The 15876-nt window shown below is 41.1% G+C and overlaps 1 protein-coding gene across 1 annotated transcript; it reads left to right on the top strand.

Moving 5' to 3' along the window:
* The first annotated feature begins 856 nt into the window (after positions 1 to 856).
* On the top strand, positions 857 to 15651 carry SLC25A31 (solute carrier family 25 member 31). Its single transcript, XM_006131802.4, has 6 exons — positions 857 to 1532; positions 5702 to 5829; positions 7251 to 7368; positions 10082 to 10236; positions 10509 to 10634; positions 15235 to 15651. The coding sequence occupies exons 1-6, from the start codon at positions 1316 to 1318 to the stop codon at positions 15433 to 15435; spliced, it is 945 nt and encodes a 314-aa protein (XP_006131864.1). The 5' UTR covers positions 857 to 1315; the 3' UTR covers positions 15436 to 15651.
* The last annotated feature ends 225 nt before the right edge of the window (positions 15652 to 15876 follow it).

Here is a 15876-nt window from a genome sequence, read left to right as displayed (position 1 = left end):
GGAGCAAAACTGCTATAATACAAGGATTGTGGTTTCATATGAACATGATGATCACATCTGAAAAGCCTAAAATCTGAGGATTAGTAAGAAAGTGATCTTGAGCTTTTAGAAGAGAACATTATACAAACATAGTGGATTCTGACTAGCTTGTCTAGTCTTCAGTCTCCAGGAGCCAATTAATTAATTAATCAATGTGCTTGAAATTCACAGGCTGTTTGCTCACACCCCAATAGTGTCTGACAATAGCCTGCTTTTACACCTTTCATTATGGGGCACCCATGTCTGATTAGCATGTGAAAAGTAATATTTTACCCATGTAAAATGCACCTAACTGGCATTGTTCCTCAGCTTAGCATCCAGGAGATGTGCATGAGCACTTCTGAAAATCCCAGGGAGCACAAGAGGACAGATTTGTAAAAAGTATTTAAGCGTTCAGAAATGCAGACAGGTGCCTAATGGGTTTCCAAAAGTAGCACCTTTAGGGACCTTTAAAAATTTGGCTTTTTGTGCCCAGGAAACATGGATGCTGACAAACACTATCTTTGAAAATCTGTGTGTTCACCTTTGAGCCCCTAGATAGGTACCAAAATTGCAGTTGGTTCCTGCCCAAGATTTAGAAACTGCCCTTTAATATGCCTCTCATTCCATTTCTGCTGCATTTAAGAACTTAAAAAACAGTGGCAAATTCCCTCCACTCCATCTATTTCTGTTTTTTTTTTTTAATTAATCCGGGTGCTGGTGAGATCATTGTACGATTACAGCAAGCTCCAGAGTCCCCCAAGAAAACATGGCTGCAGTATAAAGTCAAAATCAGTGATTTTAATGGGTATTTGATCTGGCACTAAAACAAGAACACAAAATCATGAGCAGAGTTAAAGCTTTTTGGGCACTGGATCGTTGTAAATCTCTGAGTTCACGTGATGCCTGATTTCCTGCAGCTTCACATGAGGAGCTCTGCTCTGTGCTCTTCCATGGAATCCTTGAGCACTGGTTGAAGCTGTCTCTGGGGAGCAGGAAAAGGTTTTCCCAGCACACCCGTGAATATTTGAGGTGCTCTCCAGGCCTAGTTCCTCAGCCAGTCCTTGTTGCCAAGCCCCAGCCAGCAGCCACCCCAGCTCCAGTTTCTCACTGCTGGGCTCCAGGCCTCAGGCCCTTCTCCCTGGCTCCCTTTGTGCCTATAGGCCTCTCGCTGCAGTGTAGTTAGGCCATGTGACCTGCAGGGGTGGGTTCTGAGGGTGGCAGTTGGCCTTGGCCTGCTGCCTGGAGCCTGCCCTGTCCCAGCTGGTGTCACTGCCCTGCGCTCGCCTCTCGCACCATGCAGGCCTCGCAGAACGAGGAGCTCTTCGACCCCATCTCCTTTGCCACGGACCTGATGGCAGGGGGCATCGCGGCTGCTGTCTCCAAGACCACAGTAGCGCCCATCGAGCGGGTGAAGCTGCTGCTGCAGGTGCAGGGCTCATCCAAGCAGATCCGCGTTGACCAGCAGTACAAGGGCATGATAGACTGCTTCGTGCGCATCCCCCAGGAGCAGGGTATGGACCCCCAGCACTTCCTATCCCCCTGTTTTGTGGGTGTCCCCCAGGAGCAGGGTATGGCCCCCAGCACTTCCTATCCCCCTGTTTTGTGGGTGTCCCCCAGGAGCAGGGTATGGACCCCCAGCACTTCCTATCCCCCTGTTTTGTGCGCGTGCCCCAGGAGCAGGGTATGGCCCCCAGCACTTCCTATCCCCCTATTTTGTGGGTGTCCCCCAGGAGCAGGGTATGGCCCCCAGCACTTCCTATCCCCCTGTTTTGTGGGTGTCCCCCAGGAGCAGGGTATGGACCCCCAGCACTTCCTATCCCCCTGTTTTGTGCGCGTGCCCCAGGAGCAGGGTATGGCCCCCAGCACTTCCTATCCCCCTATTTTGTGGGTGTCCCCCAGGAGCAGGGTATGGCCCCCAGCACTTCCTATCCCCCTATTTTGTGCGCATCCCCCAGGAGTAGGGTATAGACCCCCAGCACTTCCTATCCCCCTGTTTTGTGGGCATCCCCCAGGAGCAGGGTATGGACCCCCAGCACTTCCTATCGCCCTGTTTTGTGGGCATCTCCCAGGAGCAGAGTATGGACCCCCAGCACTTCCTGTCCCCCTGTTTTGTGGGCATCTCCCAGGAGCAGGGTATGGCTCCCCAGTAATCCCTGTCCCCTGCTTCAATAGGAGATACGGACACCTCCCACCCATCCCCCCTTCAATGCTCTACTTCATGTAGAATAGTAATAGATTGTATCCCTTTGGTATATATGGTCATGCCAATTTTCTTCCACAATTTGATCTGAGGAAGTGGGTCTGGCCCACGAAAGCTCATCACCTAATAAACCATCTTGTTAGTCTTTAAAGTGCTGCATAGTCCTGTCTTTTGTTTCTACTTCATGTAGAACTACATGGAGCACTGTATAGATTCTCCACACCTAATCTTGTCCTTGTCTTCTCCACATGTTCCTCTAATTCTGGGGTTGCCAGGAGTTATGCATGTCACATTACACTTCTGCATTTATCACCCACATCATGCATCTGATTTTACTGGAATTACATATATCCAGTATAGTTGGACATGTGGCAGGATTTACCTTGTAGCTCAGCCTCCTGACACTAGATGATGATGTGGTGCCTGCTGTGCAGGCTGCCTCCTTTCCCTCTGCTCCCCTACTGAATTGCAGCCAGCAAGAGAGCAGCAGTCAACAGCCAAAATACAAGGTAAAGAGAGAGCACTGCAGTCCTTCCGGGCTGCACCAGGCTCTGTCTCCTCCACTTCACCACCAATCCCTTCACTCCAAGCATCTCTTCACCAAACCCATTATCAGCTTGTTGGTTCCCCACATTTCCTTTTTCACACGCATTCAGTTCGGGTTCAACCTTAATTTTTGCTTTTTGTGCTGGAATGAGATTGAGGATTCCCTCATTGACTCTTTTTTAAGTAATCACTATTAATGCATTTTTCTGAGGGTTGTGTTTTGATAACATTATGTATATGGGCTCAGCAATTTTAATTAAGTATATTTTATAAATAAAAAAATAATTAGTAAAAAGTCAGAAGTGTTCGTTTAATCTACCAGCACATGCTGTAATAGCAAAAGTGTATTTTCACATATTTATGAGTTGCACAAGACATCTTAGAGTTGGGGGAGGGGGAGTTAAAATAATCTTCCCTGATATATAGATGTAACTATTTGGCATACTTATCTTAATACCCATAAAAACAATAAGGGAATTTGGGAGCCTTAAACTTTGAGTCTTCCCCTTTGTGAATGGACTTTCATATCCGCCCTAAAACAACCCATATGAGTGAGGCAAGTCTTGATGAATGTCAGGCTTTGTCTACATTGTACTTTCCTTGTTAAAACATTTATTATTCAGAGGTGTGAAAAAAACCCACTGCGAATTACAAAAGTTTTAATAATGAAAAGCGCTGATGTGAACAGCACTTTCTCAGCAGAAAGTGCTCTCCTGTCCATGAACTACCGTCCCTTGTTGGGGTTGGGGATTTTTTTGTCACCAAGTAATCTCTTTTCTGGTGACGAAGAGCAGATACTCTGCACATCTTACAGTGGTCTGGCAGCAATGGCACAGCCACATTATTGCAAGGTGTCAGTGAAAACAGACTAAGTTATAGTGTCCAGCTGTTAGTTCAGAAAGACAGGAGCAACGGATAAAGGACTGGGGGTTTTGCTCTGATTCTTGTTAGGGGTCCTATCTCAACCTCCTTGTATTGCCTATCACATTCTAGCTGGTAGATCTCTGATAAATTTGTCAGGCACCTGTATCCATAGTGCTATCATTTTTTGGTTCATTTCTGTACCGAGCATTCTTGCTCCAGTCCCACAAAATACTTAAGAATATGATTAATTTTTAAATATGCTTGTTGTCCTTTTGACTTCAGATTATGACCAACTGATGCAGTGTTGTCAACTGTTTGTTTGTAAATCCTAGCTAGTAGAGTCAAAATTATGTGAGGCTGTCTGCTATAATTTGAAAAAAAAAAGTCTCTAGCCCTGTTTTTTGAAGAGAACAAAACCATGAAATTTAAAGTTATGAAAAGGAAAATAAAAAGAATTCAACACACACAATTTTTTAAATTGTCCTGATTTTTAAGCCAGTCACACGACATTTTGGAGCCTTACTTGATGCTTAGAGCTGGTAATACCGTTGATGGCTTGTCCCATCCCATCCTAATGTGTCATGTGAATTTGTAACAGTCAGGAGTAACTTGGGTTATCAGCAAGACATTAATGGGATTTAGGTCGCTGTTGAGAGGCTAGACATTTTTTGTGAAGGCGTAAACAAGGCAAACATGGATTTAGGTCCCTTCCTTATCAAAGACAGATTTGCATTTATCTGTCTTAAGTCAGTGGATTTTGTGTCCAGCAGTTATGTAGGTGCTTAAGTGAGGGCAGTTGCAGGTGTATATTCTTCCTATGTGATGGGCTCAACAGAGAGTAATTTCCAGGGAAGATTTTGGTGTTACAGGAGATTTGGTTAGCATGCTCACCCAAAGTGATACTGCTACTGCAAAAACCCACCACTGGGTTATTTCCATGCCTTTTTACATAGGGCACAACTACACAGCAGGGCTAAAGTCAAATTAAGCTATTCAACTTCAGCTACGTCAATTGCGTAGTGTAAGTTGAAAAGCTTAATTCAGCTTTTGGTGCACAGCAGGAGGTTGAAGGAAAAACACTTTTCCTTCAAGTTCCCTTACTCCTTGTGAAAAGAGGATTGCCATGAGTTGGAGTAAAGTCCTCCAGCTCAACATCATTTCAAAATAAAGGCTTGTAATGTAGACATGCACTATGTTATTTTGGAATAACGTTAGTTATTCTGAAATAACGCTGCTGTGTAGACATACCCTTAGACAGTTATTGCTGATGCTATCATAATTTTATTTGTATTACAGTAGATCCCAGAAGCCCCAATCAATATTGTGGCTTCATTGCACTGGATACTATCTTGATGTTGCTAGCGTCACTTTGGCAGCATTTCCCTGAGAAAATTAATAGTACTAGTTAGAGACAGCCATTATGCAGATAGACTCTGGGCAAACTTCTCTACGTATCAAATAGGATTCCATGCATCCAGGCAGGTTTTGCTCCTAGATGGTGCTGTAGACACACTTGCCTATCTCCTTAATGACTTAATTATATTGTCCAAAAGGATCATTTTTAAATGCATACTGAGGAATCTAATGATAAAAGTTTACACTGAGTTCCCAATGTTTCATCAACATTTCACCATTTTGTTTATATGGAACCTGAGCACCTTCTGTAATATTAAAATACACATGCTACAGCCACACTTTCATAAGATTAAGAACATGATTCATATATTTATCCCAGTGAAGGCATATAATGAGATTTCTTCACGCGCATTAAAAAACGTATCTTAAATCTTATTTATAAGGTAAGGAAGTTAGGAACCTTCACCATTTCTGAGTGTTACTGTATTTTTTTCTTACAGTCTCAGGAGCTGAGATTTCTTATTGTTGGCTACTAATACAGACATCTGTTAGTTAATGTTGGGGGGGGGATCCAGATTTCCAGTAATGTAGGAATTTTTTGACATTTTTACAACTCATCATAAACCAGCAACAGCAGCAATGTAATATAAACTATTTAGTGTAATATAATACAAACATTGTAAATGTAATTTAATAATCTTTTTTTTTGTACAGGATTTTTGAGCTTCTGGCGTGGCAATTTGGCAAATGTTATCAGATATTTTCCAACACAGGCTTTAAACTTTGCTTTTAAGGACAAATACAAACAGATTTTCATGGCTGGAGTGGATAAAGATAAACAGGTAAATGTGCTAAAACACATTTGATCATTTTAATAAGTAAACCTGTTTTGGTCTGACCTAGAGCAGATTGAAAGTTTTCCAATGGAAAATGGTGATTTGATTAAATCAAATGTTTGACAATAAATTAGTTATCCAGTTTGTTTCATGTGAAAATAGAAAGTTCAAACATCCCTTTTATACATCTGTCTCACATTATCTTTCGAGGATTTCTGCAGCGTGTTTCTGTATTTTCAAAAAAAATTATGTTCTCTGCTTATCTTCCTGGCAGCTCTTTCTGCAGTGCCAGCAACAATTCCTGCTTCAGACTTTCCTGTTGGCACCGACCTGAAGGAACATTTACTATTCTCTGACTCATCTCTTTGTATTGCATGCTAAGTCTTAGTCTGGACCCTTTTGCTCAAAACAAATATATATTTAAGCAAATTCTCCTTTTTACTATGGAAAAAAACTCCTATGTTTGGTATAAATAATATTTAATTTACGATTCTTGAAATCTCTTTTCCTTCTCATAAAAATGTACTCATCTGGGATGCATTTGATGGTTTTTTGGGACTCAGATTTTACAAACATTTTATGAATGAAACAACGCTTAGGATTCTGTTATATAAAAATTAGTACATTTTAATACAATTAGCGTGGGGTTTTTTGAAACTCTGGTCATTGGGATTCACTTTGTTTATGTTTTGTGTTGTGGCTTTGTGGGAAAGCCTAGAGAGGAACAAGGTTACAAGCTATAGTTCCCTTGCTAGCTAAACTTTGTTAAAATATGAATATGTCAATTAAAAGCAATAGAAGAGGTTGCAGAAATTAAAATTCTAGCTTCTTAGTGCCATAGAAATCAATGGAATTAAGCCATCTTTCACAAGCTGGGAATCTGATGCAAAATATTTTAATCTGTTCCCCTCCTGTTAGCTTTTTCCTTGCATGCTTTAAACACTCTGAGACAAATCCATAATTGTTGTAAGTCCATTTAGTTCAGTTTGGCCCATGAGACATAGGAACGTTTTTTCATTGTGGTACTAGAGTTGGTGCACAGTTGTAACATCATCAAAAAGCCCTAACAGGCCAGCAATAATGTGGGTTTGGGCCATCATTGAACAGAACTATATTCTAATATAGTATAAAGTGTTTTTGCTTGCTCTTGGGAATTACAAAAGCACTTTATTATTTAAAAATAGAGTGGGGGAGACTTTATAAATGTTTTGTAGTAAATATGAGAACAGAAAGGGAATCTTGCCAAATTGATGTGTATGAACTACTACTACACATACTTTCTGAACATTTATTAGATATTAATTTGTAACATTATCTGATTCTTTGGTAATTTTCATTAATTCTTTAAATAGCCATACAGAAGATCATTATGATGGGTTCATAATTCTATACTTTCATAACTGTATGCAGTATTTTTTGTATTTCAGTTCTGGAAATGGTTTTTTGCAAACCTAGCTTCTGGTGGAGCAGCTGGAGCAACATCTTTGTGTGTAGTATATCCACTAGACTTTGCACGAACTCGATTAGCTGCTGACATTGGGAAAGGTAGTGAATTCACTTGACTGACCCTTCTAATTTTTCCCTACATGTATTTTAGACTGTTTATATACATCTTGATGCTACAATCAAATCAATACTCAGCTCTGTGCATTAAGATTCTTTGCATAACTTAGAAAAATGCCCCAAACATTTAAAAATAATAAAATACATCTATGGCTACGTCTACACTGGCATGATTTTCCGGAAATGCTTTTAACAGCAAAGGTTTTCCGTTAAAAGTATTTCCGGAAAACCGCGTCTAGATTGGCAGGATGCTTTTCCGCAAAAGCACTTTTTGCGGAAAAGCATCCATGGCCAATCTGGACGCGGTTTTCCGCAAAAAAGCCCTGATAGCCTTTTTCGCGATCGGGGCTTTTTTGCGGAAAACACTACTGTGCTGTCTACACTGGCCCTTTTCCGGAACAGTTTTCTGGAAAAAGACTTTTGCCCGAACGGGGGCAGCATAGTTTTTCCGGAAAAGCACTGATGGTTTTACATTAGATCGTCAGTGCTTTTCCGGAAATTCAAGCGGCCAGTGTAGACAGCTGGCAAGTTTTTCTGGAAAAGCGGCTGATTTTCCGGAATAACTTGCCAGTGTAGACACAGCCCTATGAGTTTATTACAAATGAGAGAGAGAAAGTGTGTGGAGAGGAGAAACTTGGGAGACAACTACACAACATAAATCTTAAATTTCAATAGTTTTTTTACATTCATATTAAGCTACTTCACTGGATTTTGCCAGATATAAATGCCAACAATTATAGGATCTTATTTTTGTAATCATATAACTCTAATGGCACAGACTTCACAGGGCAGCAGCCATCTCTGTTCCACACCAAGAATATCAGTGGGAATTTTGTACAAATATAATGGGTAGTATGTCTCTAGAGCAGGGATGGGCAATAAGTGGACAGCAGGGTTCGACAGGGTTAGCCCCTTACAGGCCACTAGACACTTCATTCACCTGTGCATCCATGGGTAAGGCTGCTCACAGCTCCTATTGGCTGTGGTTCGCTGTTCCCAGCTCGACTAGGCAACAACTGAGGTACAGGGAAAGAACAGGCAGGCTCAGCCATTCTAGGAGGACCTCTCTGCTCATAACATATATGAAAGTTGTGTCTGGCCTGGGAGACGTAAGAGAAGACATTTATGAGCTGTATATTGGTCAAACTGTGGGGAGGACAAAGGAACCTGGGTTCTTGTGCCTTCTCTCACCCTTGTTTTGCGTGCAGTATTCTCCTGGGCATGCAGCAACCATTTTGCCTCTATTGCTCCCTGCCCATAGTTGAGGTTTGTATTATCAGGAGGGTCAGACTGACAATTTCTGGATATCAGGAAGAACTTTTCTCCTTGAGAAGAGAATGGTGGGCCAGTCTGATGAATTTTTCACCTTCCTCACAGAATTCTGAGGCCTTGGATTTTAGAATAAGGAAGGGATTCAAAAGCAGAATTTGTCTTTTGTCACTGCTTACAGTGCAGTTTAAAGGCTGAAAGAGATCAGCTATCAGGGTAAATATGAAGATAACTGATTGGCCAACTAATTCGCTGGGCAAGAGAATAAGAAGCTTTAATTTTTTGTAGAGAGAGGTACCCTGCAGGTACATCCTCATTCTGTCCTTGCAGGAGAGGGCAAGATGATTCAGAGGTGAGCCGAATCCTAAGGTTAGGATTGAAAGGGGCCAAACTTGAATATTGGTTATTTGGCATAAAGACCATATAATATGAATAGCACACAAATCAATGTCTGACTTTTTTGGAGGGGAGGGTTAGTCCTCTCCCCATTAAATTAAGAAAATTAATAAAGTTGTCACCTGCTGCTTTAAATTTCATCCCTAGGTCTGTGTTTCATTCCCCTGGGAGCCCTGATCAAATTAATTTGTGGAAGAAACATTTAGAATCAGCTAATCTTAATTCATAGTGGGAAGTTTGGATAATTTTGAAGATATTATTGTGTCATTTTCTGAACAATGATGTATATCGCCAGTGCAATGTTTCCTCTAATATTTCCAATTCATGTGCAGAGAACATGTGGTGGGAGTGGAGCTAAGGGGTTTAGAGTGTGTGAGGGGGCTCAGGACTGTGGAAGGGGCTGGAGTGCAGTAGGGGGCGAGGGTTCTGAATGAGTGTGTGGACTCTGCAGTGGGGTGGGAGGATGCTCAGGCCTGGAGAACAGTGTTGGGGCGTAGCGGTGTGAGGGCTCTGGCTGGAGGGCCAGGGAAGAGGAGTTTGGGGTGCAGACTGCCTGAGACTACAGTGTGTAGAGAGAACTCCCTCAGTCATCTCTCCCCATGGCATCACCTGGGCTGCAGGAGATCATCTCTCCCTGCCGCAATAGTGCTGGAGACAGGGAGAGATGCAGCAGCTCCTGGGCTAGGGCTGGGGAGGGGTACCTCTTCCCACCACAGTAGGTCTGGGGTTGAGGGAGACGCTCTCCCCTTGCCATGCCGCAGCCTTAGGAATGGGCAAGTTAAGTGCATGATGCTTGGTAGCTTCCTGAGCAGCTGCAATTCCTTAGGGGAATTGAGAGGAAAGAACTTTCCCCTTCCTCTGTCAGCACTCTATTCTTCTACTGTGCGTCCAAGAAATGTAATACTTTCTCTCTTGTCTAGCAATGTCTTTTGACCCAAAATGATGCAAAGTGTTATTCTTTTAAAACAATGCTGTTCTGACAAAGAGACAAATATGCATGTTGTTTAATAGAAAATTTCTTTTATGCTAGGTCTTGCTGAGCGACAGTTCAAGGGCCTTGGTGACTGTATTTTTAAAATTGCAAAGTCAGATGGACTTGTGGGCCTGTACCAGGGATTTGGCGTTTCAGTGCAGGGAATCATAGTATACCGAGCTTCCTATTTTGGATGCTATGACACCATTAAGGTAATTCTAATGGATAAATGCACATGTTGATCAGATATTTTAAGAATTCATTAGTAATTAATAAAAATGTTTTTTTCTTTGTCTTTCATTTTAAATACTCAAAAATATATTTACTTTTTTAAATTACAAAGTAGGTATAAAATGTCAAATATCTTTCTTTGTTAATTACGAAAGTAATCTTGGAAAATGACACTATGCACTTACCAATTTTGACATTAACTTTAGATGATCAGAAATTACATTGTCATCTGTTGTTTTTCTTTTTTTTATAGGGGCTATTGCCAAATCCAAAACAAACACCATTCATTTTGTCCTTTCTCATTGCCCAAATTGTGACTACATTCTCTGGAATATTGTCTTACCCCTTTGACACTGTCAGAAGACGCATGATGATGCAAGTAAGCTATATATTTTACAATTCTTTTTAAAAAATCATGTCACTGTTATATGACCCTCTCAAATTCCTCATCTGCACACTCCTTAGCTGAGGTAAAAAATCTCTTGTCAGCTGCAATCAATGAGACAACTCCCACAGAACTAAAGAAAAAGTTTGAGTACTTCCTCTTACTGACTTAACTTACCTGAGATGTAGCAGTTGTTTCCTTCAAAGTACTTATGATTACCCAGGCAAAAAAATATTATCAATTCAAATAGTTTGGTGCCGCCCATAGTCAAAGTTTTTTTCTAGTAAACATGGTTCTCTTTTCTCCTTGGAGCCTGGGTATTTTAAGACATTGGTGTAAATTCTTAAGGATGTTTCAGAGAACAATTGCTACTTTTAGGAATTATCCTCAACCAAGAAGTAAAAACCTTAAATATGCTCCTGACAAAACAGGAACACTTCACCTAGGGCCTAGATCTTTGGGGAGGCTTTGATCATTTAGTATTAGAACTGAGAATGGTAGTTCCAAAAAGATTTACATAAGTTTTATTTGAAGAGTACTTGCTCTTCTCATTGTATCAAACAAAATTTTGATGCATCAGACATCAGTGGGAGTTTGGTAGCTTTACCCCACTAATACTTCTCTGCGTTTCTAAAAATCTAGCCCTAAGTCACCAGAAATCCCCATGGTGTGCAGTAGATAGCATCCACTATCAGTGCTAACCGCTCACTTTCAGACAGTCATGTGCTTGTTGTGTCTTCAGATACTGCTTTACCTACCTGATTGGCATATGAGCCTATTATTTATGCTGCCATTACTAATATGCGCTTGTGCTTGTTGAGTTTATTCTCACCAAAACCAGCAATTATTGGTTGTAACTCAGTGGCCAACTAGTTATTAGTAGGTGTAGAAATATCCAAGAGAACCTAGATAGTTTCAAAGATGATTTATAATTGTGGGGATGGTAACTCCATCCACCAGGAAATGCACACTGCCAAAGAATACAAGTAGAAGCATCATCCACTGGTGTTAATGATGCATAAGAAACAGAAAGAGAGCAAGCAAGGAAAATGTAAGCACTTGCTGTCGCGTAAAACTATAGGGCTAGCTATTCTACTTAAGGTGTCTGTGGGGGTGGAGTGGTTGTTATTCTTTTTTAGAAAAAAAGTTAACGTGGTTCTACAAATACAGCCACAATACAGCTACTGCTATGGATGATTTGTATAACAGTGAAATTAACAATATCGATGCAAAACTAGTTCTCGTTGAGATAATCATTCTGACTGTGGAGGAAGCCAAGCATTTGATACAATACTTTCTCCAGCCAGTAGTACTTTTGGCTCTGAAGGCAAATTCCTGGGATAACCAGGGGACAGTACCATTACTGTTTCCTATGTGAGTTAGTTCTTGTATTAAAAAGGAGAATTCTCATCTAAACACCAGTATCCACCACCAACATCCTTTGAATGTATTGCAGTAGATTCAGATCCTGTACAGATAGTGCAACAGTGTTTGCTACTCTATTATATCTCCTGCTACCTCTATTATATTGCAACTTTTTATGAACTTTTGTTATGATGACTCTAAAGGTGCATCTACATACTCACAGTTATTTCAAAATAACTGAAGTTATTTCGCAATAACAATGCGAGCATCTACAAAGCAATTCCGTTATTTCAAAATAAATTCAAAATAACGGACAGTTTATTCTGACTTTTGTAAACCTCATTCTGTGAGAAATAATGCCTATGCTGAAATAGCTGTAGTGTGGACATTCCACTGATGCTATTTTGAAATAGCTCCTCCCCAGAGCATTCAAACTAAGATGCTAATCGACTAGTCAACTATCCGATAAGCAAATGCTTTTGTGCATTTCAAAGTGGCAGCTCAGCATGGAGCCCAGGGTCAGCGGGGGACTCAGAGTTATGTGTTTCTGCGCGGCATTTCCCCAGGACCCGGGATAAGCTGTGCAGCGATGCCCCTTTGAAACGTCACTGCGTGAAGCCCTGGATCAGCTGCGGAGCCCCCAGCTTATCCTGGGCTCGGTGCTGCATTGCCCCTTTGAAACACCGTGTCAAAGGGAAGTTGGATGAAGAATGCTCTATTTCAAAATAGGTGCTGTGTAGACACTCCCAATTTCAATTTCAAAATAAGATACACAATTGACTTAGGTATTTTCATAGAATCATAGAATCATAGAATAATAGGACTGGAAGGGACCTCAAGAGGTCATCGAGTCCAGCCCCCCGCCCTCAAGGCAGGACCAAGCTCCACCTACACCATCCCTGACAGATGTCTATCTAACCTGTTCTTAAATATCTCCAGAGAGGGAGATTCCACCACCTCCCTTGGCAATTTATTCCAATATTTGACCACCCTGACAGCTAGGAATTTTTTCCTAATGTCCAATCTAAACCTCCCCTGCTGCACTTTAAGCCCATTACTCCTTGTCCTGTCCTCAGAAACCAAGAGGAACAAATTTTCTCCTTCCTCCTTGTGACACCCTTTTAGATATTTGAAAACCGCCATCATGTCCCCCCTTAATCTTCTTTTTTCCAAACTAAACAAGCCCAGTTCATGAAGCCTGGCTTCATAGGTCATGTTCTCTAGACCTTTAATCATTCTTGTTGCTCTTCTCTGTACCCTTTCCAATTTCTCCACATCTTTCTTGAAATGTGACGCCCAGAACTGGACACAGTACTCCAGCTGAGGCCTAACTAGCGCAGAGTAGAGCGGCAGAATGACTTCACGAGTTTTGCTTACAACACACCTGTTGATACAACCTAGAATCATATTTGCTTTTTTTGCAACAGCATCACACTGTTGACTCATATTCAACTTGTGGTCCACTATGACCCCTAGATCCCTTTCCGCCATGCTCCTTCCTAGACAGTCGCTTCCCATCTTGTATGTATGGAACTGATTGTTCCTTCCTAAGTGGAGCACTTTGCATTTCTCTTTATTAAACCTCATCCTGTTTACCTCTGACCATTTCTCTAACTTTCTAAGGTCATTTTGAATTATGACCCTATCCTCCAAAGAAGTCGCAACCCCACCCAGTTTGGTGTCATCTGCAAACTTAATAAGCGTACTCTCTATCCCAATATCTACATCATTGATGAAGATATTGAACAGTACGGGTCCCAAAACAGACCCTTGAGGAACTCCACTTGTTATCCCTTTCCAGCAGGATTTAGAACCATTAACAACAACTCTCTGACTACGGTTATCCAGCCAATTATGCACCCACCTTATCGTGGCCCTATCTAAGTTATATTTGCCTAGTTTATCAATAAGAATATCATGCGAGACTGTATCAAATGCCTTACTAAAGTCTAGGTATATGACATCCACCGCTTCTCCCTTATCCACAAGGTTCGTTATCTTATCAAAGAAAGCTATCAGATTAGTTTGGCATGACTTGTTCTTCTCAAACCCATGCTGGCTATTCCCTATCACTTTATTACCTTCCAAGTGTTTGCATAGGATTTCCTTAATTACCTGCTCCATTATCTTCCCTGGGACAGACGTTAAACTGACCGGTCTATAGTTTCCTAGGTTGTTCTTATTCCCCTTTTTATAGATGGGCACAATATTTGCCCTTTTCCAGTCTTCTGGAATCTCCCCTGTCTGCCATGATTTTTCAAAGATCATAGCTAAAGGCTCAGATACCTCCTCTATCAGCTCCTTGAGTATCCTGGGATGCATTTCATCAGGACCTGGTGACTTGCTGACATCTAACTTTCCTAAGTGACTTTTAACTTGTTCTTTGTGTATCCTATCTTCTAAACTTACCCTCTCTCTGCTTGTATTCACTACGTTAGGCACACCTCCAGACTTCTCGGTGAAGACCGAAACAAGTCATTGAGCATCTCCGCCATTTCCAAGTTTCCTGTTACTGCTTCTCCCTCCTCACTAAGCAGTGGGCCTACCCTGTCCTTGGTCTTCCTCTTGCTTTTAATGTATTTATAAAATGTCTTCTTGTTTCCCTTTATGCCTATAGCTAGTTTGATCTCATTTTGTGCCTTTGCCTTTCTAATCTTGCCCCTGCATTCCCGTGTTGCTTGCCTATATTCATCCTTTGTTAGTTGTCCTAGTTTCCATTTTTTATAGGACTCCTTTTTTATTTTGAGATCGTGCAAGATCTCCTTTTTTTAACTTGAAATAAGCTACACAAATTGAGCTATCTCATAGAACTGGAAGGGACCTTGAGAGGTCAATCAAGTCCAGTCCCCTGCCTTCACAGCAGGATCAAGTACCATCCCTGACAGATTTGACCCAGATGCCTAAATGGACCCCTCAAAGATTGAGCCTAAAAACCAGGGTTCAGCAGGCCAGTGTGCAAACCACTGAGCTATCCCTCTTCCTGCTGCGTAATGCACCCTAATGTAGCTGTGGAGAATTAGCTAAATGAGCATTAAATCAAAGATGTATTTAGTAATTCAAGTACTCACATTTGACATGAGGAAAACTGAGGAAAAGCTGTTCCCAAACTATCAGCCTTAAACATTCATTACTAGTGAGGAAAGAAAAAAAACACATTTGCAGTATATTAAGCATATACATTTTTCTCGCGGTATTGCATGAAGGTTTTGTTTTTGTTGTTTGTGTGTAGAGTGGAGAGGCTGACCGTCAATATAAAGGAACCATTGACTGCTTTATCAAGATATACAAACAGGAGGGACTTAACGCTTTCTTTCGGGGAGCCTTCTCCAATGTTCTTCGTGGAACTGGAGGTGCATTAGTGCTAGTGCTTTATGACAAAATTAAGGAACTTTTGAATTTTGATGTTTCAACGAGTTCATCATCTGACTAAAATAGTAGATAAGAATTTATCTTGCCTGTATAACATATAATGACACAAGTCTCATTTGGATAACATGTTTGTAGTTTCATTATTGTGTTGTTAATGCTGTAATTAAAAACTTAGGAGAGTTATTAGTTTCCCCCAGCTCATTGTGCATATTTTGCTCTTTTGTTTAAAATGCTGAACTTTCAATTTTTATAATGAGAAATAAAGCATGCATGATGCACAAACAAGAAGACTATGAAATATGGATTTTTCAAGATGCCCCTCCGTCATCAAAGAATAATTAATGAGATTATATGCTTTGTTGCATTCTTGGGTTTCATTGGCAGATCTTGGCTTGTAAGCCCCCAAATGAAAGAAAGATTGCCAAGGGACGAGTGGGTTTGCAGCAGTGCAAATAGCTCTACATCTGATACTCTTGTGTCAAAGCTGGCTGACACAGCTAAC

The sequence above is a fragment of the Pelodiscus sinensis genome, chromosome 4 (assembly GCF_052426305.1).
Source record: "Pelodiscus sinensis isolate ZL-2025 chromosome 4, ASM5242630v1, whole genome shotgun sequence".
NCBI classification, from domain to species: Eukaryota; Metazoa; Chordata; order Testudines; family Trionychidae; genus Pelodiscus; species Pelodiscus sinensis.
This window is presented reverse-complemented; position numbering and strand designations above follow the sequence as displayed.